At 49.5% G+C, this 24,438-nt stretch overlaps 14 protein-coding genes across 14 annotated transcripts; 7 read left to right on the plus strand and 7 right to left on the minus strand.

Moving 5' to 3' along the window:
• Positions 1-1,765: 1,765 nt before the first annotated feature.
• Positions 1,766-3,358, plus strand: N7462_003115 (uncharacterized protein; the record flags this gene model as incomplete). The annotated part of the gene is made up of 4 exons (XM_057074841.1): positions 1,766-2,003; positions 2,110-2,269; positions 2,365-2,772; positions 2,824-3,358. The coding sequence occupies 4 exons, from the start codon at positions 1,766-1,768 to the stop codon at positions 3,356-3,358; spliced, it is 1,341 nt and encodes a 446-aa protein (XP_056934346.1).
• Positions 3,359-3,494: 136 nt separating this feature from the next.
• On the minus strand, positions 3,495-5,553 carry N7462_003116 (arginyltransferase; the record flags this gene model as incomplete). Its single annotated transcript, XM_057074842.1, has 7 exons — positions 3,495-3,620; positions 3,682-3,944; positions 4,041-4,106; positions 4,163-4,260; positions 4,324-4,728; positions 4,794-5,127; positions 5,241-5,553. The coding sequence occupies 7 exons, from the start codon at positions 5,551-5,553 to the stop codon at positions 3,495-3,497; spliced, it is 1,605 nt and encodes a 534-aa protein (XP_056934347.1).
• A 2,247-nt stretch (positions 5,554-7,800) lies between these two features.
• Positions 7,801-8,421, plus strand: N7462_003117 (NUDIX hydrolase; the record flags this gene model as incomplete). Its single annotated transcript, XM_057074843.1, has 2 exons — positions 7,801-7,849; positions 7,994-8,421. The coding sequence occupies 2 exons, from the start codon at positions 7,801-7,803 to the stop codon at positions 8,419-8,421; spliced, it is 477 nt and encodes a 158-aa protein (XP_056934348.1).
• Positions 8,422-9,421: 1,000 nt separating this feature from the next.
• N7462_003118 (DNA-directed RNA polymerase II core subunit RPB3) lies at positions 9,422-10,567 on the plus strand (the record flags this gene model as incomplete). The annotated part of the gene is made up of 3 exons (XM_057074844.1): positions 9,422-9,475; positions 9,535-10,100; positions 10,180-10,567. 3 exons carry the CDS (start codon positions 9,422-9,424, stop codon positions 10,565-10,567), a joined length of 1,008 nt encoding a protein of 335 aa, XP_056934349.1.
• A 381-nt stretch (positions 10,568-10,948) lies between these two features.
• On the minus strand, positions 10,949-11,848 carry N7462_003119 (uncharacterized protein; the record flags this gene model as incomplete). The annotated part of the gene is made up of 1 exon (XM_057074845.1): positions 10,949-11,848. The coding sequence occupies one exon, from the start codon at positions 11,846-11,848 to the stop codon at positions 10,949-10,951; it is 900 nt and encodes a 299-aa protein (XP_056934350.1).
• A 658-nt stretch (positions 11,849-12,506) lies between these two features.
• N7462_003120 (uncharacterized protein) lies at positions 12,507-12,716 on the minus strand (the record flags this gene model as incomplete). The annotated part of the gene is made up of 1 exon (XM_057074846.1): positions 12,507-12,716. One exon carries the CDS (start codon positions 12,714-12,716, stop codon positions 12,507-12,509), a length of 210 nt encoding a protein of 69 aa, XP_056934351.1.
• A 92-nt stretch (positions 12,717-12,808) lies between these two features.
• Positions 12,809-13,945, minus strand: N7462_003121 (uncharacterized protein; the record flags this gene model as incomplete). The annotated part of the gene is made up of 3 exons (XM_057074847.1): positions 12,809-13,291; positions 13,351-13,778; positions 13,879-13,945. The coding sequence occupies 3 exons, from the start codon at positions 13,943-13,945 to the stop codon at positions 12,809-12,811; spliced, it is 978 nt and encodes a 325-aa protein (XP_056934352.1).
• Positions 13,946-14,719: 774 nt separating this feature from the next.
• N7462_003122 (uncharacterized protein) lies at positions 14,720-15,646 on the plus strand (the record flags this gene model as incomplete). Its single annotated transcript, XM_057074848.1, is given in 4 exon segments — positions 14,720-14,858; positions 14,927-15,062; positions 15,074-15,374; positions 15,431-15,646. The coding sequence occupies 4 exon segments, from the start codon at positions 14,720-14,722 to the stop codon at positions 15,644-15,646; spliced, it is 792 nt and encodes a 263-aa protein (XP_056934353.1).
• A 718-nt stretch (positions 15,647-16,364) lies between these two features.
• On the minus strand, positions 16,365-17,015 carry N7462_003123 (uncharacterized protein; the record flags this gene model as incomplete). The annotated part of the gene is made up of 1 exon (XM_057074849.1): positions 16,365-17,015. One exon carries the CDS (start codon positions 17,013-17,015, stop codon positions 16,365-16,367), a length of 651 nt encoding a protein of 216 aa, XP_056934354.1.
• A 1,987-nt stretch (positions 17,016-19,002) lies between these two features.
• Positions 19,003-19,683, plus strand: N7462_003124 (uncharacterized protein; the record flags this gene model as incomplete). The annotated part of the gene is made up of 2 exons (XM_057074850.1): positions 19,003-19,064; positions 19,116-19,683. 2 exons carry the CDS (start codon positions 19,003-19,005, stop codon positions 19,681-19,683), a joined length of 630 nt encoding a protein of 209 aa, XP_056934355.1.
• A 702-nt stretch (positions 19,684-20,385) lies between these two features.
• On the plus strand, positions 20,386-20,937 carry N7462_003125 (uncharacterized protein; the record flags this gene model as incomplete). The annotated part of the gene is made up of 1 exon (XM_057074851.1): positions 20,386-20,937. The coding sequence occupies one exon, from the start codon at positions 20,386-20,388 to the stop codon at positions 20,935-20,937; it is 552 nt and encodes a 183-aa protein (XP_056934356.1).
• A 342-nt stretch (positions 20,938-21,279) lies between these two features.
• cbpA (putative calcineurin binding protein) lies at positions 21,280-22,131 on the minus strand (the record flags this gene model as incomplete). Its single annotated transcript, XM_057074852.1, has 1 exon — positions 21,280-22,131. One exon carries the CDS (start codon positions 22,129-22,131, stop codon positions 21,280-21,282), a length of 852 nt encoding a protein of 283 aa, XP_056934357.1.
• Positions 22,132-22,394: 263 nt separating this feature from the next.
• Positions 22,395-23,064, plus strand: N7462_003127 (uncharacterized protein; the record flags this gene model as incomplete). Its single annotated transcript, XM_057074853.1, is given in 2 exon segments — positions 22,395-22,623; positions 22,640-23,064. 2 exon segments carry the CDS (start codon positions 22,395-22,397, stop codon positions 23,062-23,064), a joined length of 654 nt encoding a protein of 217 aa, XP_056934358.1.
• A 167-nt stretch (positions 23,065-23,231) lies between these two features.
• On the minus strand, positions 23,232-24,191 carry N7462_003128 (alpha/beta hydrolase; the record flags this gene model as incomplete). The annotated part of the gene is made up of 1 exon (XM_057074854.1): positions 23,232-24,191. The coding sequence occupies one exon, from the start codon at positions 24,189-24,191 to the stop codon at positions 23,232-23,234; it is 960 nt and encodes a 319-aa protein (XP_056934359.1).
• Positions 24,192-24,438: the final 247 nt, after the last annotated feature.

Raw genomic sequence — 24,438 nt, forward strand, 5'->3', positions numbered from 1 at the left:
GCATTTCGGAAGCATCAGGATCGAGTGATCCTTCTTTTTCTAGCTTCTTATTCAACTCAAGTAGCCCGGCACTGATTCTCTCACACCTCTCGGTAAAACACTGACCCGAAGCAGGAGTGGCAAGTACTTTGTACGCCTTGAACTCTTCGGCATAGCGTTCCAGTCTTGACTGAACCTTATCGAAGGAAGCTCCTCCCATATTCGGACTTCCCCATTTAGCCAGAGACCAGGAAAGGTCACGTCGTCTTTTGTTAAAGAGTTCGGCCGTAATCTGTACGTTACAAGCTTTCATATTGTTAGAGCAAAATCAAGTTCTGAATACACAGATACAGTAACACTCCGAGTAGCGGAAGAATAGATATTTATCAGAATATGCAGGCTCTCGTAAGTGTCAGCACGAGAGATTCTTGAAAGTCCTAAGCAGGTCCATAGACTTGATCATCTAGCAAAATATAAAATGGCTCCCTGGTTTTGCTTCCCTTATAGCCACCATTTTTTTGGTCCATGGCAGCTAGGATTTTTTTTGTCTGGCTTCGGACAAAGGTCATTGAATAATATAGAAGAGAGTTTAAGGAAAGTTTCATTCCATGGTAATGTCTTTATGCTCGGGTTGCTTGAGGTGTGAACAAAGGAAGACTTTCAAATAATCATGGAGCGTTTATTTCTTTCCTTTTTTGGTTTCTACACGCAAGAGAAATGACGGAGTGGTAGTTGTCGATGGTTTCAACGACAATTTGATCATATAGAGAAGACCTGCTAACTTTGTTTCAGTATCACAATATAGAGAGATGAATTCACCGACATAGGACTTTTGACCAAGTCGGTCGATACCGATCATGTTGTGATAGGTGTTCACCCTTGTAAATTTATCATCAGCGAAAGGCTCAGCAGTGTATATGCGAGTATGACTTTCAGGTTTATCCACCGAATATATAGTATCAAAGTTAATCACCGAAGCCTAAGTACGCCTCACGTGTATACAGCCGAGCTTGGTACAGTTGGTATTTCCAGAGAGTCGGTGCGTCCGTCTACTAAGAGCCGCCAGCAGCGCAGCCGGATCTTGCCCTATTCCTTTGTGTAAGGGCCCGGTCAGAACACTCAATTGATCTCTTGTAGATTGCAAAAAAATTCAGCGAGAAAGTGATACATATGAATAAGGTAGACTCGCCGGAATATATAGGAAGTGTACATTATGTTGTATCAACACCCAAACTCAAGCCCACTAATCCGAAAGCTAAATATGACTTTGGATATACGTATATACTAGCCTCGCTGTACACATATACAAAATATTCCGAAACTTGTTTCAGCGAGTTCATAATATCAGTACTGTAGTGTTATCTGTCGTGGTAACCTATTTCAAAAACATCCGTTCTCTAATCAATTGGATTTTGGTGAGGAGCCTCGGCGCACATGTTGGATTACAATATCTCGTCTACAGCCGCCGACTTTTATGGAGCCTTGGTTGGGGAACTTTGAGCCCAACCATTCCAAAACCCAAGAATTTCTTTTCGTCATATGATTTTGTTGGGGTATTATCCAGAGCCCTCTCTTTCTATTTCGAAGTTCTGAGTTATAAATATTTTCGATTATCATTGCATGCATTTCCGTCGGAATATATCGAAAACAAATCCAAATCACGACTTTTTCAAACGTAGTCAGTTACTCTTTGCCTGAAAACATCGATTACCGTTCACAAAATTATCATTTGATAATACTAGCTCTGTCTCAACCATAGCAAGATAGCTCAGAGCCTGCTGAGAGAATGTTTGGTGTCCTAGTCCTTCTCCAGGAACTATGGAGCACTTATTCCTTGACGATTATCATCACGACGGCCAGCTATATGGCATTAGTTCAGTTCCTTCGATACCGCCGCATGGAAAATATCAAGGCTCCATACGCCAACCATGAGAGGCCATTGTCAAGCATGACTGTCCAAGAGGCTCACATTATCATGAAGCAGTTGCAGGAGATGGAATTTCCATCCGCGTTTGCCAAGGCGCGTCGAATGGCACTACTGAAGGTATAACAAACCATGTATAGCTGGCTTTAGCTTTACGCTGAACTGCGCTAACTAAACATGCGATTTCGTACCAAAATAGGCTGGAGGTATCCCGTCCATGTCGAAGCTTTTTGCTGTTACCGGCCAAAACAATAAACGTAATGCAGGTCGGCGTGCTGTTGACACGGAAATACTTCTCAGAGAATCGCAGTCCCAGCCTCGAGATTCGGATCGTTATGCATCGGCTGTGGCGAGAATGAACTATCTGTATGTATGACAGACTCTCATGTTCGCTAGTCTCTCCCAGGAGCGAATTGCAGCCTTGGTTTTATTAACTTAGTTTCCCCCAATTCCTTATCCAGCCATGCCCGTTACCGCCGCGCCAACAAAATTACCGATGATGATCTCCTCCATACCTTGGGCGATGGTCTTACCGAGATCTTGAACGTGGTTGAAAGAGAAGAGTGGCGGAAGCTGACGGACGTGGAATTGTGTGCTCTCGGTATCTTTCATAAGAACCTCGGGGAAGACATGGCAATCCCATTCGATGTGCTTCCCTCTAAAGCAACAGGATGGAAAGATGGCTTGCACTTTGCGATAGAACTGAAGAATTGGACGGTTTGCTATGAAGAAGAAGTTGCGCAGCCAACCGTGACGAACGATCAATATGTCCGAGTTTACGTTGATTCCGCGCTGCCTGGCTTTCTGAAAGCCGTGATGCGACAGATGCTGGGCGCTGATTTGGACGACTGTATGAGGACAAGCCTTGGGTAAGTTTTGTACCCATTCTGCAATCATCTGTATTCCGCTCACAGCTCTAGTCTTGAATCTCCTGGCCTGCTTCTCTCGCTTGTAATACGCCTCGTTCGAAGTTCACGAAAGTTCGTCCTTCGATACCTCACACTCCCACGTCCCCCATTCCTTGCTGTCCGGCTCGTGCACGATATGCCAAACCCCGAAACAAAATTGTATAATTTTGACAGAAAAGTTCTGCAGCCATGGTACATACAACCTACTCTTTTGTCAAAATGGGGCCCTGGGGCGCTACTGGTTCGATTGTTCGGAGGCAAGGTGCCTGGTACGCACGGAGACCGGTATCTGCCACAAGGATATGACTTGATGACAATCGGACCAGAGCCACAGAAGGGGAAGGGATTGAAAGAGATGAGTCCTGACATCGACATAATCAGGGCGAGGGGGGGGCCACATGTCCGTTTTCTCAGTCAAAGTCAGGCAGCTTCAAATGAGGGTTGTTTGGGTACTACCTATCGAGATGGGAGCTCATGTGGCGATTTCTACATTATTTTCCAAGCACAATCACCGATGTTTGTTCAGAGAAACATGTTTAAACCATGACTCCTTTTTGAAATGTCTGTCTTCACAAGGTGTGCATAGGTAGCTATATATTCTAGATGCACCTCTGAAATCATCGCCATACACCAAGTCAATGAAAATGCAAGAGAGGTATCGGCCTTAATACTCTCGCATCTCGTCAATCAAAGAGGACGACTGCACTGTTCTTGACGATCTTTGGGCCCAAAACCGCAGCTAACTCGGCAATGATTCCTTTGACGGACTGAGGGTCATTCATGGGCAATTTTTCCCATCCAACAAGGTCCTAAATCACCAATGGTTAGCAAAAAAATTTATCTTTCTTTAGAATAGGACTCCCTGCTTACCTCCATCTGCACAAAATTGCCATGGTAGAGGAGATGCCAATTGTCTAGGTTCAAGGCTTTGACTTGATCCAGGGTCAAGGCGCCAGGCATGTGGATGTCAAAGAGGGAAAGCTCCTGCTCATCAACATCCGGGTCCAATGCCGAGACAGTGTTTGGATCTTCGGCGGGTGTAGATTGATCTCGTGAGAGGGAAACATAAGGGCGCGTATCGAGTTTCTTGGAGAGCTCGCCATTGAGTGGGTGCCACGCGTAAGATTCAGGATCTAGTTTGGTGGAGTTAGTAATCTATCTCGGTGAAACCTCTTTCAAACGACGGAGATTTTTAGATGTTCATGGCGTTGAATCAGGTGATGTCTTACCAAGAAGATACTGTGGTCGGAAATTGGCCTTGTAGCGCATCTTCTGGCAGCTATGGATATAAAATCCTACATTTGGTTTCAGTGTCATTCCTTGCAAGCGTATGTCATAGACAAGATCATACCCATATAGTAGTAGGGGTAGCTGTTTTCGAGGGCAAATGCGATCTCCCGAAGCGCACTTAGTTTACCAAACTCCCATTGCTCGTATGCGGGGTCATAGCTATCCCAGTCAAAGATGAGATCATGTTCGTGACTCAAGTTGGATGAGAGGGAGAGCACTCACAAGATATAGACTGAGCTCACACCATTAGGTACCATATCTAGAACCGCTACCGCGATGAGCTTTCCATCTAGTCTATAGCACTGGTGCCACGAGCCCAGTTTTTTTTCAGAATCATTCGACTTGGTGACGGGATTCGGGGACCGTTTAAGACCTGAGCACAAAAATCGCTCGAAATCCTTGGTCTTCCAGCGGGACACATCTTCCCGATGAACAGTCGTTTGATACTTCGCAAAGAGGTCAAATTTGGCTTGCGAGACCGAGTCGCCTTCGATATTGACCTCAAATTTGTGGGCCGGCTCCAGCGGTCTTTTGGTATCTGGATCAATGGGACGCTTGACATTGCTGTACTCGGTCTCGTGAACAGATGACACGACGTCAAAGTTGCACTTCCGGTGTCGCTTTTCCCTGCATAATGCTGTGAGACATAAGGAGTGGGAGGTACGGTCGAGATTTATACAATGAGCACTCACTCTCGGGTCTGGGGACACAGTCGAGCTGCCTTACGGATATACTCCGGACCAAGAATGAACTTGTTCCAGCGATTGATGGCCTTGCGCTGATCCCGGCGAGGCGTGAACGCCGAGGCCTCCAGCCTCATTGTGTAGTACGGGCAGCATGATCGTTCCAGATTCTGCTTGTAGTAGAGAGTACCTGATCTGCGGCGTTGTGAGTCATACTGGGTGGCCCAAAGATAGTGATAGAATTGACGACAGCGGAGTGAGCCATACCGTCTCCAGCCCCGATTGATGAGTTCCTCATAGTGCTCGGGCCGCACGGCAACGGAACTGGTATAGTAGGATGCACCTGAGAAAAGTGACGTGTCAGACCATCTTTCCCAAAGCAGATAGGACAGTCATCGAAAATGGAAAATAATAACAAAACGCCAGCACATACATCCGTCGTCCGATTTACAGTACCCGCAAGAATTGCGTTGGTAGCCTGAGGGGCAGCGAAAGGGGAAAAAGAGATCGTTAGCGTGGATGTCTTGATTTGATGTACAAGATCCTTCTCGAAGAGGGGTAGATTGTCGGGAACTGGCTGGAACTCGCTGCAGGAGGAGCGACATACCTCCCCGGGTTGACGAGGGTCGGCAGCCACCAAGAACCAGTGGACGCGCCACGGGGACGGAGAGGCCGGTCTCAGTGGTTCGTTGCCGGGGGCAAAGTGGGACGTACCTAGTGGCCGGAAGAGCGACAGCTGTCGCGCGCGTTCGGCGTCAACGGGCTCCATCGTGCAATCAAAGCGCGTGCGTCAGGTTCGACGGCGGCCCCGGCGGAAGTCAAAAATGTCCAGGGCACGAGGTGCAGAGCAAACAATGGTGGCGAGCCAAGTGCAGGCCGGTCCTATTGCAGGAGGGGACGGGGGGCCAGTGATGGGCAGGGGAGGGGGAAATGAGGAAGATATGAGTGGACGAGGGAATAGAGTGGATTGAGTGGGTAAGGGAGGAGGGTGCGAGGAGGAAAGAGGAGTCAAAAGTCACGATGGGGGTGGGAGGAGGTTGGAAGTTGGGGAGTTGATGAGGTGTTTGGCGGGGGCGGTATTACGGCCGTGGTATAGACCGGGTATACGTGTAAAGGGGTTTACAGCAGGGTCTCCGGTGTCTCGCATGCGTGGAGACGGAGTACGGAGTATCGAGGTCGATCGTATTGCGGGCATCTCTAGAGTCATCTTCCGTCGTGGTATAGGAGGTAGGAAGGCGTCTGGAGAATGGAGAATGGATGATATACTAGCAGTCGTATCTCGGTCTAGATGACCGAGCAAAAGAAAGGTGTGCGGCTCTACAAGTAAGCATGGCCGACCCCAAGAATCCGCCCTATATAAGTATCCGCGCGACATCATTGAGCCCCCGGCCTGCAAGCCCGAGAACTTCTCGAGCCTGTTAGTTATAACAATCAGCAACCTAGGAATCAGCTTTGAGGAAGCCCCCCCCCCCAAACAACCGACCAGGCCGGGTGTTCCCATTGCGCATGACCTCATAGGCCCCGTAGGTCCAGTGTCAAATTCACCAGATCGGCGAGCTGGATCGAATCGCTCCGAGTTTCCCAAGTGTCGGTCTTCCTAGGTGCTCGTGACGGCTCGGTACCGGAGTTTAGGGTCCAGCCTACCCGAGTCGACCCTGAGGGGGCTAGCGAACTTGGTTAAACGGGCGAAGGGCGAAAGGGGGGCTTAGGGCTCGGAAAAGAACCTGGAAACGAGGGACGAGGGAGAAGACCGAGTCCTGGTCAGGGAAGCAGACCCCCCGGAGAGATGGTCAGATATGCATGTCACGAATCGCATCTCCGTCCGCCATTGGCAAAAGAACGTCATATTTTAATTTCCGTCTCTCAGATCTCCCCGATGGCAGTCGGCTCGAAGTGATTGAGAGAAGAGGATGGAGACCCAGTCACGTGACATCTTGATCTAGAACGCCCCCAGAAACACCAAATTCCTCAAGCAACAACATGAAAGGGGAATGCATACGTCGTAAATGGTCCACCCGCACCCTCTGCAGCCATTCTCTGGCCTGGACAAGGACACATTGGAGGTCAGGGAGCTTGTCGGGAGCTTGTCGGGAGCTTGTCGTGAGGTTGTCGTGGTGACTCCCCTACGGAACCTTGTCGTATATCTCCGACCCAGTTAGTGGTGGGAACAGACCCTCTCGGGGGCATCTTATTGGTATGGCGGTCATTCTGGATCAATGACCTCCGTATGAGCCTGTCCAGGCCTCGCACGAACCCGCTGGGATTATCTGACCAGGACGAAGAATGGCCTCCAGGACGAGTTGACGGCGTAGAGAGCGAGCGAGTGAACGCATCTGACGATGCATCTGTACATGTAAAATGCCGGTATGGTAACTTAGTCAGTTGTACCTTTTTTTTTTTTTTTTCGCCGGACTGCGCCGCCAGTTCTGCTGGCTGCTGGTTGCCCCTCCATTCCCACTTCCCCTTCGACTCTCACCATCTTCCTTTCCTCCATTTCCCCAGTATTCTTCCTCTTCTGCCGACCATGCCTCTTTGTACTCCTCTCCCTCTCTCCCGGTCCCCGGCCCTGACGGGAATGAATGGAAAGACCTAAACCCGCTGCCTTGCCTCTTCTGTCCGGTCCCCGCAATCTCGACCGTCCAGGGAAAAAAAATTCCCTTCCCCGACCGCCCTCGACACCCGTTGAACGCCGACCCGCCAAACCAGGGAAGCTCTCTCCCTCTTCCTTCCCCCCTTCAACCTCCCCCGAAGTCCTGCCAGGCTCCGCGGGAGCTTGTGTCGAGTGTACCCTTCTCTTCAGGCTCTTGAGGGCTGTCAATCTTCTTCTTCTCATCTCCTTGTCCCTCTGGGGAATCAACGGTTCTCTTTCTCCTTCTCTTTCTCAACTTTCTCTCTGAACGATCTACGATTCCTCTGCTGCTCGACACTCTTTTTTCACCGCCTCCTCTTGTCGATTTTTCTCGGGTGTGACGGGACCGAGTTGGAAACAAGACGCATTGGGACTCTACTGTTCGCAATGGCCCAAATCCGGTCAATGGAATCTCGCGTCGGGCGGGAGAATCAACGTGAGTGGCATTCCTGGCACGTGGGGCGATCGGCCTGGCCTCTCCCCCCATCAATCACTATATCCTACATTCAGAACTCCCTCCCCCTCCCCCTCTCCTTCTTATGCTGGATTTGCGCTGACCGGAGACTTGATAATTCTCTAGGCTATGGCCCGCAAGGCGAGCGCCTGGTCGCCGGTATCGTCGCCGTTTCTGCAGACCGGACCCAAGTTCTCATGATTCAATCGACCGGCCCCGGCGGTTGGGTCTTGCCGAAAGGTGGATGGGAATTTGACGAATCCGCCGAAGATGCCGCCTGTCGTGAAGCCTGGGAGGAAGCGGGTATTCACTGCACCATCTACAAGGATCTGGGCCTAATCCCGGAAATGCGGGGATCCGCGGATCTCTTGACGGCACAAGCGCCGAAGGCCTCCTATCAATTCTTCGAAGCCTCCGTCGACCGTGAGGAACCCGTATGGCCGGAGAGTTACAAACGCCAACGACAATGGGTGGATTATGCCCAGGCGGCCCAAGCCCTGGCCAGCCGACCCGAGCTGCTGGAAGCCTTGAATCGCAGCTCCTTAAAGCGGTAGCGCTTGCACGTTGCTCGTACATATTGTTTCTGTGATACATGACTTGGAGCATGTTCTTTTTTTTTTTTTCTCCTCTCCCCTACCTCCTTTCGCCTTATTTTTTTTTTCATTTTCATTTTTTTCATTTTGAACCGCTTGGGAATTGCTTTTTGCAGCCTCCCGATGATGACTCGACACGACCCAGAAAAAAAAGAAGGGCGGCTTCGTGCTTTCTTAATTCTTTTTTCACCCCTCTTGTTTTCTACAACTTTGCATCGCATACGCCTATTGTGGCTCGGGCTGCTGTTCTACCCGACCACCTCCGTCTGCTGGCGCTTACTTTGGTTTTGTTTGCTGTGCTTGCTACTGCCACAGACCATAGACGGACTGCTCTGTCCAGGGCCCCAATCTCGGGCGCCCAACACAGTCGGAGGGTAAAATGTCCTCGCATGGTCAGGTTCCTGGGATATGAAATTTGCTGTGCATAATTTGTGACTTGGAGCTCGAAGAAAAGATGCTCTTATCTCGAATGAGGTGACTAAACGGTCTCTCCAGTGGCCTTTTTAGGGCTCCGAAGCCTGTTCTTGCGAGCAACTGAATTGAATCTGAACCATGCCCTCCACTCTCTATCTCTCTCCGTTTTCCATCTATTTCTCTGTGTAAAACATAGTGCTACATTTCATACTTGTATCTCCTCGAATTTTTTTTTTCTCCAAGGCGATGCCTTGAGGTTGCCAGGGCTGTTGTTCATAGTTCGCTGGATGATTCACAGCCTGCAGGGTGGTGGCCCAATTAGGAAAAGCGCCAAGCGCCTCCGAAGACCAAATCCGCGCGGTTCTTTGGGGCAGCGAAACATCTCCAAACCCACTCCCTGCCCTTCACTCCCCCTCCTCATCCCCACGGTCTGTCCCCCATCAGGGTCAAATTTGCTGCGCTCAGCCTCTTTGTTACATGAGCTGCAGATAGACACCAACCTTCAGACCCGGGTGGCGGCGACCAGTGCGCCCGCATTCATAACAGGATGGATTACGAGATGGACCTGGAGCCCACTGGGCCTCAAGTCACCGTGCGTGAGGTAGGCTAGAATCCGTCTGCGCGTGCTCCCAGTATCATGATTAACCCTGTTTGTTCCAGGTTGAGCCATACCGTGTTGATTTCCGGCTGACTTCCGTGGATCTGTCGCTTGCCAACTCTCTCCGCCGCGCGATCCTCGCCGAAGTGCCCAATGTCGCCCTCGATCTGATCGAAATCGAGAACAACACCTCAGTCATCCCTGACGAGATGCTGGCTCACCGTCTCGGCATGATCCCTCTGAACGCGAAGAACTGCGACCAGGATCTCGAATATACACGTGACTGTGACTGCGACTCCGCTTGTGTGCGCTGCAGCATTACACTCTCTCTCCACGCGCGCTGTGGTAACGGCATCATGCCCGTCTACGCGCGCGACTTGATTGTCCAGGGCGAGCGCATGAATGACACAATTGGCGATCCAGTCATCACTGACCCGGAACACAAGGGCCCCTTGATCTGCAAGCTGCGAAAAGGCCAGGAGATTAAGTTAACCTGTCTGGCAAAGAAGGGCACGGCGAAGGAGCACGCCAAGTGGGCGCCCACTTCCGCTGTGGGCTTTGAGTATGACCCAAATAATAATCTGCGGCATGTGGATTACTGGTATGAGCAGGATCCCATCAAGGAATGGTAGGTTTTGGTTCTTTTTTTTGCATTCCCCAGTTTTTTTGACCCACTGCCACGGAGTGCTAACGGCTATATCATGCAGGCCTGTCTCGGAAAATGCAGCCTGGGAACCCGTCAACAACCCAGACCAGCCTTTTGACTATGATGCCGAACCTGGCACTTTCTACGTAGACGTGGAGAGTATCGGAAACATGGATCCCGACACGATCATTCAACAGGGTATTATCGTTCTACAACGCAAGCTGGCCACTACCGTCTCCGTTCTGTCCGGCGAGGGTGAGGATGGCCACGCCGGTGGCCCCGACGACGCCGAGATGATGGGCGCCGGCGACCCCGATGCATACGAACCCCCGGAGGGCATCGATGGGAACCTGACCTCGTACGGCAACGGCGCCAATAGTGCGTGGGGTGCCAGCGCCCAGACTCCGTATGGCGCAACGCCGTATGGCCAAAGCGCCTATGGCTTTTGAAAGAGCGGCTGATATACGATGCGAAAAAGCAACACCAGGCTCGAGCATGAAGGGAGTTTTCATTCGATGTACTTTACTGGCGGATTCGGCGGCGCAATTTGGAGTTTCCATGTTCAGTGCAATCTTTGCCGCTGCTACTAGTGGCCTATTAAAATAGGTTGAAACCTGTTTCTGTTTATACTTTTTAGAGAGGAAAAAAAATGAACCACAATGTTGATTCGTTGACCTGATACAAACAATATAGTTTCCCAAGGGTGTAATAGAGCTTCTGGTTTTTGGATGCACTCACCTGAATTTGTCCACATCCTCTATCTCAAAACACCCAGTCTCATTTACAACGTGGTCAGACGTTTGCTTACCTTTTCATTCACACAGCTCACCCTATAACCGCGACTGGCTCGCACCAACAGGCTCCAGGACTGACAATCGAGATATCGATTGAGGTTTCCAACAAATGTGACTTGTCCGACTAGGACTTACACCTCCAAATCCAGAACTTGACGGTCTAAACGCTGGGCTTAATGGCTGGGCCGCCCCAATCGACGATTGAGAAACGTTGCTTGGGCCTGCAACTGAACTCCACTTTTGAGATGGATTACTCGGCCCGGCCTCTCCAGACGCCCTAGTCGGCGACTGCAATGGCTGACTCGGACCAGGACCTCCAGACCTGGACCCCGACAGTCGAGACTTGCGAGACTTGCTTGGCCCGGCACTCACAAAGCCGGAGTCTGACAATTGCGACGCCTTGCTGCGCTTACTGGATCGGCTCGACGTGCGCGACTTATTCGAAGGCGTGGCCGGGATATAAATCCCATTATTGGGCCACGCCTTGGCAAGCGCCTCCTCATATCTGACTCGCTCTTCGCGCACCGCCCACGCAGCCGCGACCTCCTTCATCCATGCCAACAACTCGCGCCCGAACTCCACGTAGTGGCCGCGCACGAGCTGGTCCAGGATACACACCTGGCGCTGAGCTGCGGCGCGTATGTCCTTCTCGTCGCGGAAATGCCCGCGCACCTCGATGACCAGCGCATTCGCGGTCTTCGCGGCGGCGGGTTGGAGAATAATGGGACTGGTGTCTTTGTCTGCTGCGGCTGCTGCGGCGTCGAGGAAGGCTTCTGTGTCAAGTGGACTTGGAGCAAGTGGCAGGTCCAGGACGACCCAGTGAGTTTTCGGCAGTTGCTCGGTGACCAGGAAGGACTTGCTTGGTGCGTAGGATCTGTCAAGGGCCGGATGTATCCTGCGGGGGACGAGGAGGTGGGTATTGAGTGAGCCTGACATGTTGGGGATACGGCAGAGGGGGGAGAGAGACGTGTGGAGGGGTTTGGGTTTGTGATGGGGAAGAGGGCCGTGCCTTCGTAGAGACCGGGGGAGTCAGTGAGGTAGAGGGTGGTTTCTAGAATGCGGGTGTGGAGGGTCTCCAGTAAGATTTTGTCTGAAGGGGAGGTGGTTCGAGACATGATAAAGGAATATATGACATATACAGCACAGCAAGCGGTATATTGATGTGGGAGTTAGGGGAGTCAGGTGTTCAAACGGTGTGCAGTATTGGTGTTTAGAGACCAGACTGTAGGAGGAGAGCTGTTATTATTCTCTAGAATTTGCGGATGCTTTCAGGGCTCGCTACAAGGGATATATATTAAATTGATAGAGTGCAATCATTGTACTGCAGTGATTATTTGTCTGGGCACAAGGAATGGTGCTTGATAAAGCACTCCTCGACAAAGGAATACAAAGAGATATGTCAATAACCTGAAACAATGGAATTGTTGCATCTTCTTTTCGTCTATGACAATTTTCCTTTCCTGAAAAGATAGAATGATACTCACGTACATGAGTTCCAAGGAAGTTGTTGAAATACTAGGTGCACATAAAGTGCCTGTTACATAACAAATAGCCCTTACGTGGATGAGTCTAGAGATTTATGGGTGCAATTTAATTAAGTCTTGACATATTCCAAGGCACGAAGGCCCTTCTGTTGAACTAGCTTCAGAGCAACTTGCAGCCAGCAAATTTCTTCTTCATGACCTGGTCTATTTTTCAAGGCATCGATCACAATCCCAAGTGCCGGGCTGATGGTCAGTGGCCCAGTCAGCAGCATGCTATCTTGTAAGAAGTATTCAACACATTGGCAAACATGGTGGGCCATCGAGAGATAATCTACTCGATGTTCAAGCGAAGGAAGATAGGCCGTGCCTCCCGACCAGGAAGTGCGTACGGTCCTAATATCAGCGGTCTGCATTACAAACCCCCGGCGGCAGCGATTATGTCGAAGTGCTGGTACAAGTTGCAGAGACCAGACCAAAGCATTGTCCATGTTGCCCAAAGTAGGATTAGTGTTTTAGCAATTTCTAGGTCGATAAAATTGAACGTGATAGGGAAATAATTCGATCCAGAATGATTGTCGTCCAACGGGTTGAGCTTCATTTTGGACGACACTGGCCAATATAGATCGCCTGAGGTGGCAAGTCGGAGGTCATCATCAATTTGCTTCAGTGCCATGTCAATTTCCAAACATTGGTATACTAGTTCGCGGATCAGATCAAGTTGTTGGTTGGGATCCAGGCTGAATAATAGAGGTACACGGTTCAGAATGCCCGGGGCCTTGGCTAGACAATCTGCAACTCGATCGAACGGAAGCTTAGGTAGTATGGACCACGGTTGCTCCATCCAGATCGGCTCAGAGAGAATGGTGGAACTGTTGTGATTTAATGCATGCAATATCTGTAGTCAAAGTCATTGAGAAATGTGCAAGTGAAATCATGGAGTCGGGGTAGACATACACCAGGGATTCGAACCCCGAGGAATAATTTATGGCCCGCGCCCAAAGAGTGCGCATGAGCTCCTCGAATTTGGATTAAAGCCATGAGGCCGTTACAGTGCTCGTAGTAGCCCTTGGATGCTGAATTGGGACATTCAAGAGCTTCGTAGAGAGATAATGCCATGCACGCTGCCAAGGTACCATCTTCTTGTGCAAGATTGGCCTTATTCAAAGCCCGCTGTAGCTGGCGAAGCCCGAGGGTGTAGTAAGTAAGACTTTCCCTGACAAGATTTGTATTCTGGATCATACGTCCAACCACCGCAGCTGATACTGCTATGGAGGAAAGCTCCAATGCGTCGATTGTTGAGGGAAGATCGCCTAGCAATGCGACCCATGATCTAGGGTCAAGAGACGACCATTGAGGAAGACATTGCGAAAGAAACAGTTGAACTAAGTTGTGGCGTTCAATATTTCTCTGTATGATTCTATAGGCGGAGCCGGTTTCAGAGAATTGTAGAAGCATCTGCTCATGTTGAGCATCGTTACTGACCGCTGGACTGGCAAAATCGTGTTTCAGTACCCAGGTATTTCTGGGATGATGCCGAGATCGCGAACATGACGTTGATTTCAATAAAGATGGTCTAATAAAGGTATGAGTTTTCTCGGCGTCTGGCTGAACCAACACAAATATTCTCTCTTTCTGATAGCCCCCGCATTCCCGGTTCGACCGTGTACATTGTGTGCAGGCGGGTCTTTTTTGATCACACTAATATTGGGTTTCAGTTTCAGATCAGTTGGAACAAATATGATGCTGTAGGTTTATTTCTTACTGCGATTTTCCTCTGTCGACAGGTTTTGCAACCCTTGGACTTTCCGGGAACACCGACCATGTGTTTGACTCAGAGGATACCTAGAAGTAGCCCCAGGCTATTATTAAGGTTGGGTTTCAAATTACTCCGTCCAAATGTGGCGCATCTATTTGTGGCTTACCATGTATCATCACCTAGATATGTGACTGGGAGCAATTTTCCCTTTGCTGGTATCAATTAATGCAATATTACCGTCAGTATTTTGGCTCTCTAACTACGCCTTTGGGCAGTGCGGCGGCTGAGATGACTAAGAAAAGTGATCCCACGCTAAGCCTAAAACAGGGCTGATCTTGCGAACTATATTCTGGGTGAGATCCACAATCGGAAGCAGTCTAAGGCTTAGCCATCATACAGGGAAAGCTGGTCATCATAGAGAAGGATTATAAAAAGCAGTTATTCTCGCAATAAGTAGCCATTATCTTGATTCTTCCCCTTTTTTTCTATTGAATCACAGATTAAACTCTCAACGAACCCTCAGCGGAATTTCCTGTGCTATAGCTTTTCCCCTAGTCTTTGCCAGCTATGGTTTGCGACCACACAAAACTGAGCATTGCACAAATCGTGTTCTACCTACCAGTAGTAATCACGTCAGCATACCTTGCCTGCTATCGACATGGTCGGCCTCGTATGGCATGGATCATCTTGATGATTTTCTCCAGTAGTGAGTATTCCTTCAAGAGACTCATTCTACTACACTTGGTCTTGCTGATATACTTTAATATCTTCCAGTTCGCATCGCCGCAGGCATCGTGGTTATTGTTTATGAGCAAGTCCCTCGTACGGGTCTGATGGTTTCGTCACTCATTCTTCTTAATGCCGGTGTTTTCCCTTTGATTGCGGCGACTCTAGGGTTTATCCGAATCATGTGCGTAAAAGATATGGGTTTACGTTCTACGGGTTCGAAAATCTAACAACTTCCAGTATATCTCTTGAGAAGAGCATGAATCCAAGAATTCGCCAATGCTTACTCCTGTCGCGTATCCTTTTCTTCGCCGGCATTGGGCTCACAATTGCGGGGGGAGTTCTGGAGGGTAGCGACAGCATTGATGATGTTATTACTGGCAATAAGCTTGTTAAAACTGGATATATCTTGGTTGTTGTATTTGTTGCTTGTTTGTTGGTAATTCAAGCGTATTTTTGGACGCAAAAATCGCGGTTAGCCCGTACAAGTCGAATGGTACGTTGAAGATCAGTGCGGTCTCCTTTTTCGATGTAACTAACAGCATAATACAGATTCTCACTTCTACAACAATTGCGATCCCGTTTATTGCCACCCGCATAACATACCTCTTCCTTTCAGTTTTCCATGTATCTGATCTAAGATGGAGTGCTCTACTCGGCCCAGTTGCCCCATTTTTGCTCATGGGATTGGTGATGGAGTATTCTGTTGTTTGTGTATACCTCACAACTGGCTTTTTGATACCCTGCCTGAAAGCTGTCAAGGTGTGAAGATCTTTTAAAAAGGCCTCTATGTTTTCATGTTTTCGAATACTGATCGCATGATGATCCACATTTTTTTTGGTTTATCAGGATAATATTGACACGAGCAACTATCCGCTAGTCTAAAGTCTAAAAAGGCTTATAAATCGAGACTCGAGCGCCAGTGGGATTAATACAGAATGGGCCATATTATGTGTGAGCGTAGGTTTTGAGAAATATTAGGTTAAAGATAAAAGCACGTGTGATCACTATCACCCAACCCTAGACTTTGAATCGCTCTAAGTAGCTTTAGACAGAATATCTACAATGGTTGCATTCCTTGACAACACATGTAGCCATTTTAAATTTGGGTTCATCAATAGCCCATGAGATACCCCCGTCCCTCGTTCTTCTTCTTCCCTTTCCCATCTCCTCCTCCCAAGCTTGACGCGGCTTGTGCTAACAAAATATGACGGTCCAAAGAGACTGGATGATGTGATCAAGTACTCAATTCTTCCGCATTGGGCAAAATACTATATAGGCGGAAGGCACTGACCATAGACCTGTAAGGGGCTATAAATCTCGCAAAACGGACATGTCAAACTGAGTGCAAGTAGATTTATCACACTAAGACTCTGAATAGCTATTAGGTATAAGAAGAAGCCAAAAAACGGGCTTTAATGGAGGAAAAGCAACATAAAGGAATTTGATCCAGGTCAGATCGTCAGACACCTGCATCCACTTTCAATTAAATTATCAATTGCAAAAGCGCCCATCCAAACATTCCGCCCATGAGTCCCTTGGCGGCGCTCTCACCTGAACCGGCCAGCTGAACAGCCGCATTAGACGTGGAAACGCTTGACGCACTCGAAGTTGTAGAAGACGTGCCGCTTGGAGTTGCAGACGTTGTCATAGCTGAGCTAGCGGTGGAAGTTGTGTGTGTTGTCGTCTTAGTGGCCATTGATTCGCCATTGCTTTGGCTGCTGTTGGCAGAGGCAGTCTCGCTCGACGAAGTTGTCGGGGATGTCGATTCAGTGTGGCTACCGGATGTCTTGGTAGTGGAGTCGGTTGAGGCCGTGGACGACGAAAGACTCACGACCTTAAAGCCGAGGAGATCTCGAGAAGCTTCCTTAGAAAAAACCTCGGTTGCCATGCCGGCTGGATCTCCAGAGCACTTGCTGTTCGTGAACAGGAGCATGTTGATGCCGTTTTCACCCTGGGAATCGATCTTGAACACATGGCCTGCGGGGTTATGAATTGCAATGCAGTCACTGGGCCCATGTCCAGATCTGGTGTGCTCTTTATTGTTTGAGTCGTTCCATGTAATCTCCCATGCACTTGTCCAAGGTAGTAGAGACAGTGTGGAAGCTGTGAGAGAAATAAAGGTCGACAGCTTCATTTTTTTAGATTATAAAATGACGCTGGAACAGGATGCGGTAGGGTCACAGAAGGAAATGACTGCAAAATGAAGAGGGAACTGTACTAGTTTCAGCTGGGCAAAGCAGTCCTTTTAATTGCGGTCCATCCCCACAATCTTTTTCTGTGGTGTTGTTGCACTCTCGATCCCTCGTTTCTCCAAATCTGGGGTCTGGGCGTGCAGATCCTCGTATTCGGGGCATCAGGAACCAGTCAAAAGAGGGAACTTGCAGGGGCGGCAGTCTAGCGGCGCAATTGGAGCCCTGTCTAGGCAGCGTGCTTACTGACCCTCGTATACAATTTAAGTTCAAATTTATCTACAGCTGAAAGCCTGTTGAATGACCTTTAAATTGAATAAGGTACGAAATAGTTTAAACGGAGCTACACGGTGGAGAAACTTGGTTGTGGAATCCGCCAAGGCCGTCCTTGGTAGAAGTGATTCCTAGGAAGCAGCTCTTGCGTAGCAGTCGTTTCAAGAGCGCAAAAGCAGGATTTTCAAGATATACTGAATTTAGCGCTTTGTCAGGGACCAATCTCCAACTCTCTTGCATTGCTTCAACAATTTTAAAACTCTAGCCCCGGTTAGATTGAGATCCTTCCATTGAGAAAGAACCGACATCTCAATGATGATGCTTTATAGGCCTACAAAGCACTGGCAAGCCGTGGCGCCACAGTTCTACAAAGATCTTTGGATCGCCTCCTCTGATGAGCTACATCTCCCACGCTTCCTTTTCACGCGGGTCCTAGAAGCTCGTACAGGGCATGGTGATTTTGCAGACTATCACGAGCCGTTCAATCATGAAAATGCCCATCTACGCTGCCAGTCTGGGGCCAGGAAGTCTCCAGTACACTCCATCTTCTGCTAAAGAGCTGAGAGAAGTCTACTCCGACCCTCAGAGAGGATTTCTCCTTCTGGAAACTCCAAGAGGTGCAGCAAAGCTGGCTGCCTGGCTACCAAAGACTCGGCTCTTTGACCATATCTATCCAAGACGGCCCCTACCTGAGTGAGCACATCGAAGACAACAAACCCCCCAAACATGGAAATAAAAGCGAAAAGAAAGAAAAGAAGCGGAGAGACGGAGGATTGGGGCATCATAGTGCGGAGAGGAATCCATGCAGCTGGCATTGCCATCTAACCTGTTATGGCAGACCTTTTCTGTGACTGAGGCTGCTATGTGAACGCGCCCAAGTCTCTTATTTGTACATAGAACTAGTAATAGTTAGAGACACCCAGTTTATTCTCCTCCAGACAAGCATTGAGAGTCACGTAGTGTCTGGCAGCCAACGGCCCACCATAGGGTATGGTACAAGTTAGGCCATTATGCTGCAATCAGGTGATTGGATGCGTGGAGATACATTGAGAATTTCTGAGGCTGAAACGCCTCTGGAGTTCTTAGCAGATAGCTTCAATCTGCCCAAAAGAAAAAGGAGAGAAGGATGTATTTTACGCCGTGGCCCATGACTTGCACGCTATCCCTAATCGGGCCAATAGCCACCAGGGGATGAGCCCTAGTAAAGATGAGTCACGAAGGGTCAAGGCATAGTTTCTCGGCACATAAATTCCAATTGTCACGCATCTAGTCCAAAACTGTTCTTCATTGTTAAAACCATACAATCATTAGGTCCTTAGGATGGATTCCGCCTATTCTGCCAGTCAATTGAGCAAATACCTCAATTATATAGCACTGCCAGCTCAATATGAGCCCTACATACAAGAACCAAAACTGTTCCCGAAAACTGAAGCGGCATTGACCGTCCTTTTCAGATGTCAAATCACGCGATTTCCATATGACAACCTTTCGGTACATTATTCTGAGACAAATTTGGCGGACATTAAGCCACAGAGTATTTATACTAAGTTCATGGGAATTGAATCGGAGAACTGCAAGCCAAGTGGACGAGGAGGATACTGTCTGGAGTGCAGCATATTTTTCCACCACATCCTACGGGGTCTAGGATTCTCGGTATATATGACCGGGGTGCGTAATCGACGCCGAGTTGATGGCATACCTCAAGGTGAATATAGAGGATGGTAAGTGAATTCTCCTTGTCATGAAGTTCAAATGACTCATCTTATGTGCAGGACACATATCGTCAATATTGTCAAGCTTGCGAGTGGACAGAAATATCATGTCGATGTTGCTTTCGGCGGCGATGGACCAACTTGGCCGATACCCTTGATTCTGGGACAAACATTTCGAAACTTAGGTTCACAGGAGATAAGACTATCTTACGATAACATACCGAATCAGACGTGCCCAGCCCAAAAATTCTGGGTTTACCAATATCGAAATGGCCCAGAAAAGGAATGGAACTCATTCTATGCCTTCGCGGAATTCGAGTTTTTCCACAATGATTTCGAAGTTATAAATCACTATACAAGTTGGGAAGCGCTGACCAAGAAGAACCTTTGGATTGTGAAGTTTATTCGAAACGGCGAAACTTACGGACTTCCGCTAAATCAGGGTGACTGTATTGATAGATTTTCTAATGATGTCGAGGTCTCTGTTGTGGGCAAACTCATTTTTATCGGTGGAAGTCCCGATGTTGTCAAGCTCAATATGGGGGGCAAGTCGAGAATAATAGATTCATTTAAAACCGAGGAGGAACGGGTACAAGGTCTACAGAAATGGTTTGGAATCCATATTTAAGAGAGAGGATGAATACAAACGGTGCAATATGAAGCTTATAGACTAATGATGGTATTGTACTGACATTATGAGATGGCGACGTATTGAGTCTGACACTGGCCGCCATCATTTTACAATGGGTCCGTTTTGATCCACCCTGGATGCAGCACATGAGCCTCGATATTCATATTGAAGCCTTGATCTTCTCGTAAGAGTATCAGAGAGGTGGCTGGAACCACTGAAACAAGTATAATCTACATTGGTAACATGTCGATATAGTAGGATACTGTATAGGCTAGAAAATGTGGGATACAATGGAACGCGATGCTCAATCAGACGATGTCAAATATAGGAACTATCTGGCAGGGAATTTTGAACATCTCCTGCCTCGCTGACTAGCGCGTTACGGCGCTGAGCTCCGAGGCTGCCCAGGACCCCATACAAAAGATGCACAGCAGAACGTGTGGTTCTTCACCGTATTCAGTGGCTTCTCACTCTCGTCATCATTTGCCAACGTCAATCTGTGTTCCTTCTTTCTTTATGTCCTATTATCCCCCTTGTATTTCTGCACCATAACAAAGAATTTTCCCAATGCCCATTGTCTTCTCTGGCTTCCTATAAATGCAGATCTTAGCCACTGGCCACCTTGTAGATATGATTCTTAGCTTAATCACCACCTTATCCGGGTCATCCAGGCAAGCTCCTGACAGTCCCTCCGATAGAATGTCTTTCTCCTGGGTAAAATACTTCGCCGGCGAGCGAGCGTCCTTCCAACGAGAGATGAACGACCTAATCGAAACGCTCAAAACACAAACAGGGCAAGAGTACCACGTAGCGCGTTATATCGACGCCAACGTGCATTGCCTGGAGGATATGTTTATCAAAAATCCAAAAAGCCCACGCAGCTTCTGTTTTCCCCGTAATCTCGCTCTTCTCCTGGACATATGCGAGAAGCAAGCGAAGCTGCTGCGGGATAAGCATGACCCGAGTCGGGCCTGGAAGGCGGTCATTGCGTTAGAGCTGGCGGCGTTGCGCATGGGGCGGATGACGCTGACGGGGGACTTTGAAGGAGACGAGGAGGCGTCACAGAATGAAAGGTATGCGGTGCTGAAGGAGCGCGATTGGGAACGGACGGGCGTTTTTTTGGAGAGTCGAGAGCTATTGGCGAAGAGAGCACTACAGAGAATCATTTGGAAACAATTGGCCTTTGCGAAGGTGAAGGATTGTAATTGTCCTCGTTGTAATGACAAGCTTCCGGGGCGAACCTGGATCTAATCATAATGGATGCGCTGGTTGTAGACTTGATCATCCTTTTAATTGAGCTGCTGAGGTTCCTTTCTAAGTGACTTGCTTATATCTATTAGAGATCAAGTGAAGAGTAAAAAGCCAAGAGTATCAAAAGAAATGCGGGACTATTATGTTGCAAAATCTCCTATCGACAATTGAAACAGATAACCTAGTATATATCATAAAAAAGCTCCGAAATGATGCAATATGTAGTCTGTCCTTTTCCCATAAACGCCATGCTTGCAAGCCACCGTCATAGATGACCTATGCACACAAATAACCAGTCGCTAGAATTGCACAAGAATGCGAAAAGCCAATGCCCATCACAGCTCACTCCATCAGCTCAACTGGTGGGCGAGACGTCTTAGGAGGCATCTTTTTGACCGACATCTCGATAGGGCTCAACTCCGCATCCATGTCGACATCCTCATCATCCACCTGCACAGTCATGTCCTCAACCATAACGGCTGGCAGATTTGGGCTATGGCCATGGTCTTCGGGGTTATAGATAATGGTGCTGCTGCGGCTGCGCTGTTGCGACCCGGCAAGCGGCCAGCTACCTGTGCGCTTCTCGGAGGATATGGAGACTGGGGTAGCGGGGTCGATGCTCATGGGCTCGGAGTGGTCGGTCTTCAGCTGGGCCAGCGCGTTGGCCAGATCGCTCGCATGCACCTCCCGGTTTGGCGGGTCTTCGTTGCGCATCACCCATCCGTGGGGTGGGCTGGGAGGCGGGGAGATGAAGAAGAGCTTGTCCAGTTGAGGGGCCTCCAGCAGCTGCTTCTGGGTGTTTCCGCTGAGGATGGGAGTAGGCTCGCCAAAATAGATGCGGGGTCGCACATTGCGGTCAAGCAGCCGGTTTCCTTCTAACAGTTTTCGAACAGCAACGGCATCATCCTCAGAGTGGAACGAGCAGATGATGCGGCGGAGGGAGGGAAGTGGTGAGAATGAGTTCAGCGGCACCAGAGCAGTTATCTGCTGGCGAATCATATCCAGTGAAGACGGTTGGAAAAGAACCAAGTCATTCAGATCGGTGATCAAGAGAGTATTTGACGGAGGGGTCGGCTGGGAAAGCGGGGGGATGCTAGACAGATCGATTGAGAGCGAGGGTCGGCCTGAGGACCGCGAGGAGCGGCTCGCCTGGAATGAAGGAGAGGTCGTCATCGGGAAAGGTGATTCAGCCATTTGGAAATGTATTTGAGACGTAGCGTGAAGTCTCAGAGAGTAGTTGCAACAGGGTGTTGAGAGGGAGGAAAGGCGGTGGAGGATAAGAGAATAAGGATGATAAAGGGGGTTGCCACCGGATAAGAAAAGTCTCTTGGGAGGCGAACACCTTGCCTTCTTCTTTTGCCTCGGTTTTCGGGATCAGGTCTGGAATATTCGATTCTGCTGGTTTGAAAATTCTCTAACAGGGTCTCCAGATTATTTATGATTCACCCGGGGGCAAGATGAAATTTTGGGAGGCGCAGCGTCTCAGAGGCCGTGTCATCGTTTGCGGTGCTTGGGATGTTTTGGGGCGGGCAGTGCAGCCTCCACCCACGCGCACTTTGTCCCTAGCGATCCACTTGATCTACGACGACTGGTCCACCAACCGCCAAGCCGGCCAGCGACTGGATGCATTGAACAGGCAAACCAAATCAAAGCGTCTCCAGGCTGGCTCGCTGAGCCTCCCTTGTTGTGGGCAATAGGCCAGATTGGCCAGCTGTTGTGGCTAATGCCCCTGAGCTTGACTCAAAACGGCTCTCTCTTCATCTGTTTGTGCGCAACACCCCTGAATGCGCCACATGCATGCGCCACACCTTCATTGTTTTGGCCTGCCTGTGCCTCCCTTGCGCTTGTCATCGGCCTCCACAAGAGCTCCAGAGCTCGGCCTCCGCTGGCGTATACTTGGCTCCCAGGTCGGTTCCTCCGCTCCGCTCAGCCTCGCTCCCTCTCGGTGCCAACAGCGCCAACGCCGCGTTTATTGTTCTGCCTACCAACTTTGTCGTGGTCTTCGGGGGCTTGGTCCTTGCTCCGCCTAGCAATGACACCCGCGAGATTGAACTCTCAACCGAACTGCCTCCGGCGAAACCCGGCATCTTGGGGTCGGAACAACGGGGAAGCGCAAGCATGAAATGAAAGCCAGGGGCATAAATGAAAGAGATGAAAGGGATGATCATATTGGATACGCCAAGACAGACACTGAGGCTGCGATATCATGCGGTCTTGACTATTACTTCTATTAATCTGACATCATTTACATTCCACTCCAAACGATTGGTCACTGGACTCAGTGACTCCAACCTCTACAAGGTTGAGACCGCCCGCACACGATCTGAGATCGCCCGCTGCGAAGGCGCACAAAGAGGTGCAAAGATGTCATACCCATGCGGCAGGCCAGGATACACATGGATTTCGACTTCGATGTTGGCCGCGGCGATGCGTGAGGCGTACTTGAGCCCTTCGTCGCGGAAGATATCCAAGTTACTAAGTTCCATATATGTCGGGGGCAGGCCCTCCACGCTGGCGGCCCTGGCAGGCGCAGCATACTGCGAGACGTGATCAGTGCCAAAGTTCGCACCCAGGTAAGTCCCCCAGACCACGATGCTCGACTCTGGAGTCCACATCAACAAATCCTTCAAGGCTGGACACGGGCCCGTATTGCGGTCGTCCAACATAGGATAAATGAGAAATTGCTTCGCCACAGGGGGCGACAGGCCTCGGTCGCGAGCCATCAGGGTCATACCGGCGGCCAGGTTGCCCCCGCCGCTTTCGCCCATCACTCCGATGCGGTGAGGGTCAATGGCGAACTGGTCCGCGTGCTTATTGACCCAAGCCAAGGCGGCATAGCAATCCTCCACTGGCGTGGGGAAAGGGTGCTCCGGCGCGAGCCGAAACTCGACCGAGAAAAGTTGGACCCCGTGTTGGTGGATCTGCTGCGCCAGGTAGGTCCCATGCATTTGCACATCCCCCAGGATGTTCCCGCCGCCGTGGGCGTGGACAATGGCTGGCCCGAGCTTTGATGCATCGCCCTTCTTCCAGAATCGGTACACCGGAATGGATGCCCCGTCATACGAGGTGATATGGTGTACTTCCTGCTCAACATCCGGGTATTCAGGAAGCACGGACAGGCAGTTTCGGAGGCTCGCTTCCACAACCGGTCGCATCTCCAAAGGATCCGTTATTGGGGGTCGGGGATTCGCTGCCGAGTTGGCGAAGAACGGCTCCATGGCTTTTCGCCATTCTGGATCCATTTTAAGAGGCATTTCGATTGTGGGTTTGGACGGAGGATAGTCATATGATCAAATGTGTTCTCAGTGAAGAAGGGAGTATCTTAAGCTTTCTTTTCCGACCTTTTTATCTGTTATATGGACGCGAATTGCCCTCGTTCTTATGAATCCGCAGCTGGATGGAAGTCTCCGAAAGACACTTAGATTCGGGACAACAAGAACCAACTCCCCGCCAGCCGTGGGAACTGACCAATACGCCCAGTGTCGTGGCAGGATTCACCGA

This window comes from Penicillium macrosclerotiorum (genome assembly GCF_028827735.1).
Source record: "Penicillium macrosclerotiorum strain IBT 26536 chromosome Unknown utg000003l_segment0_segment0, whole genome shotgun sequence".
NCBI classification, from domain to species: domain Eukaryota; kingdom Fungi; phylum Ascomycota; class Eurotiomycetes; order Eurotiales; family Aspergillaceae; genus Penicillium; species Penicillium macrosclerotiorum.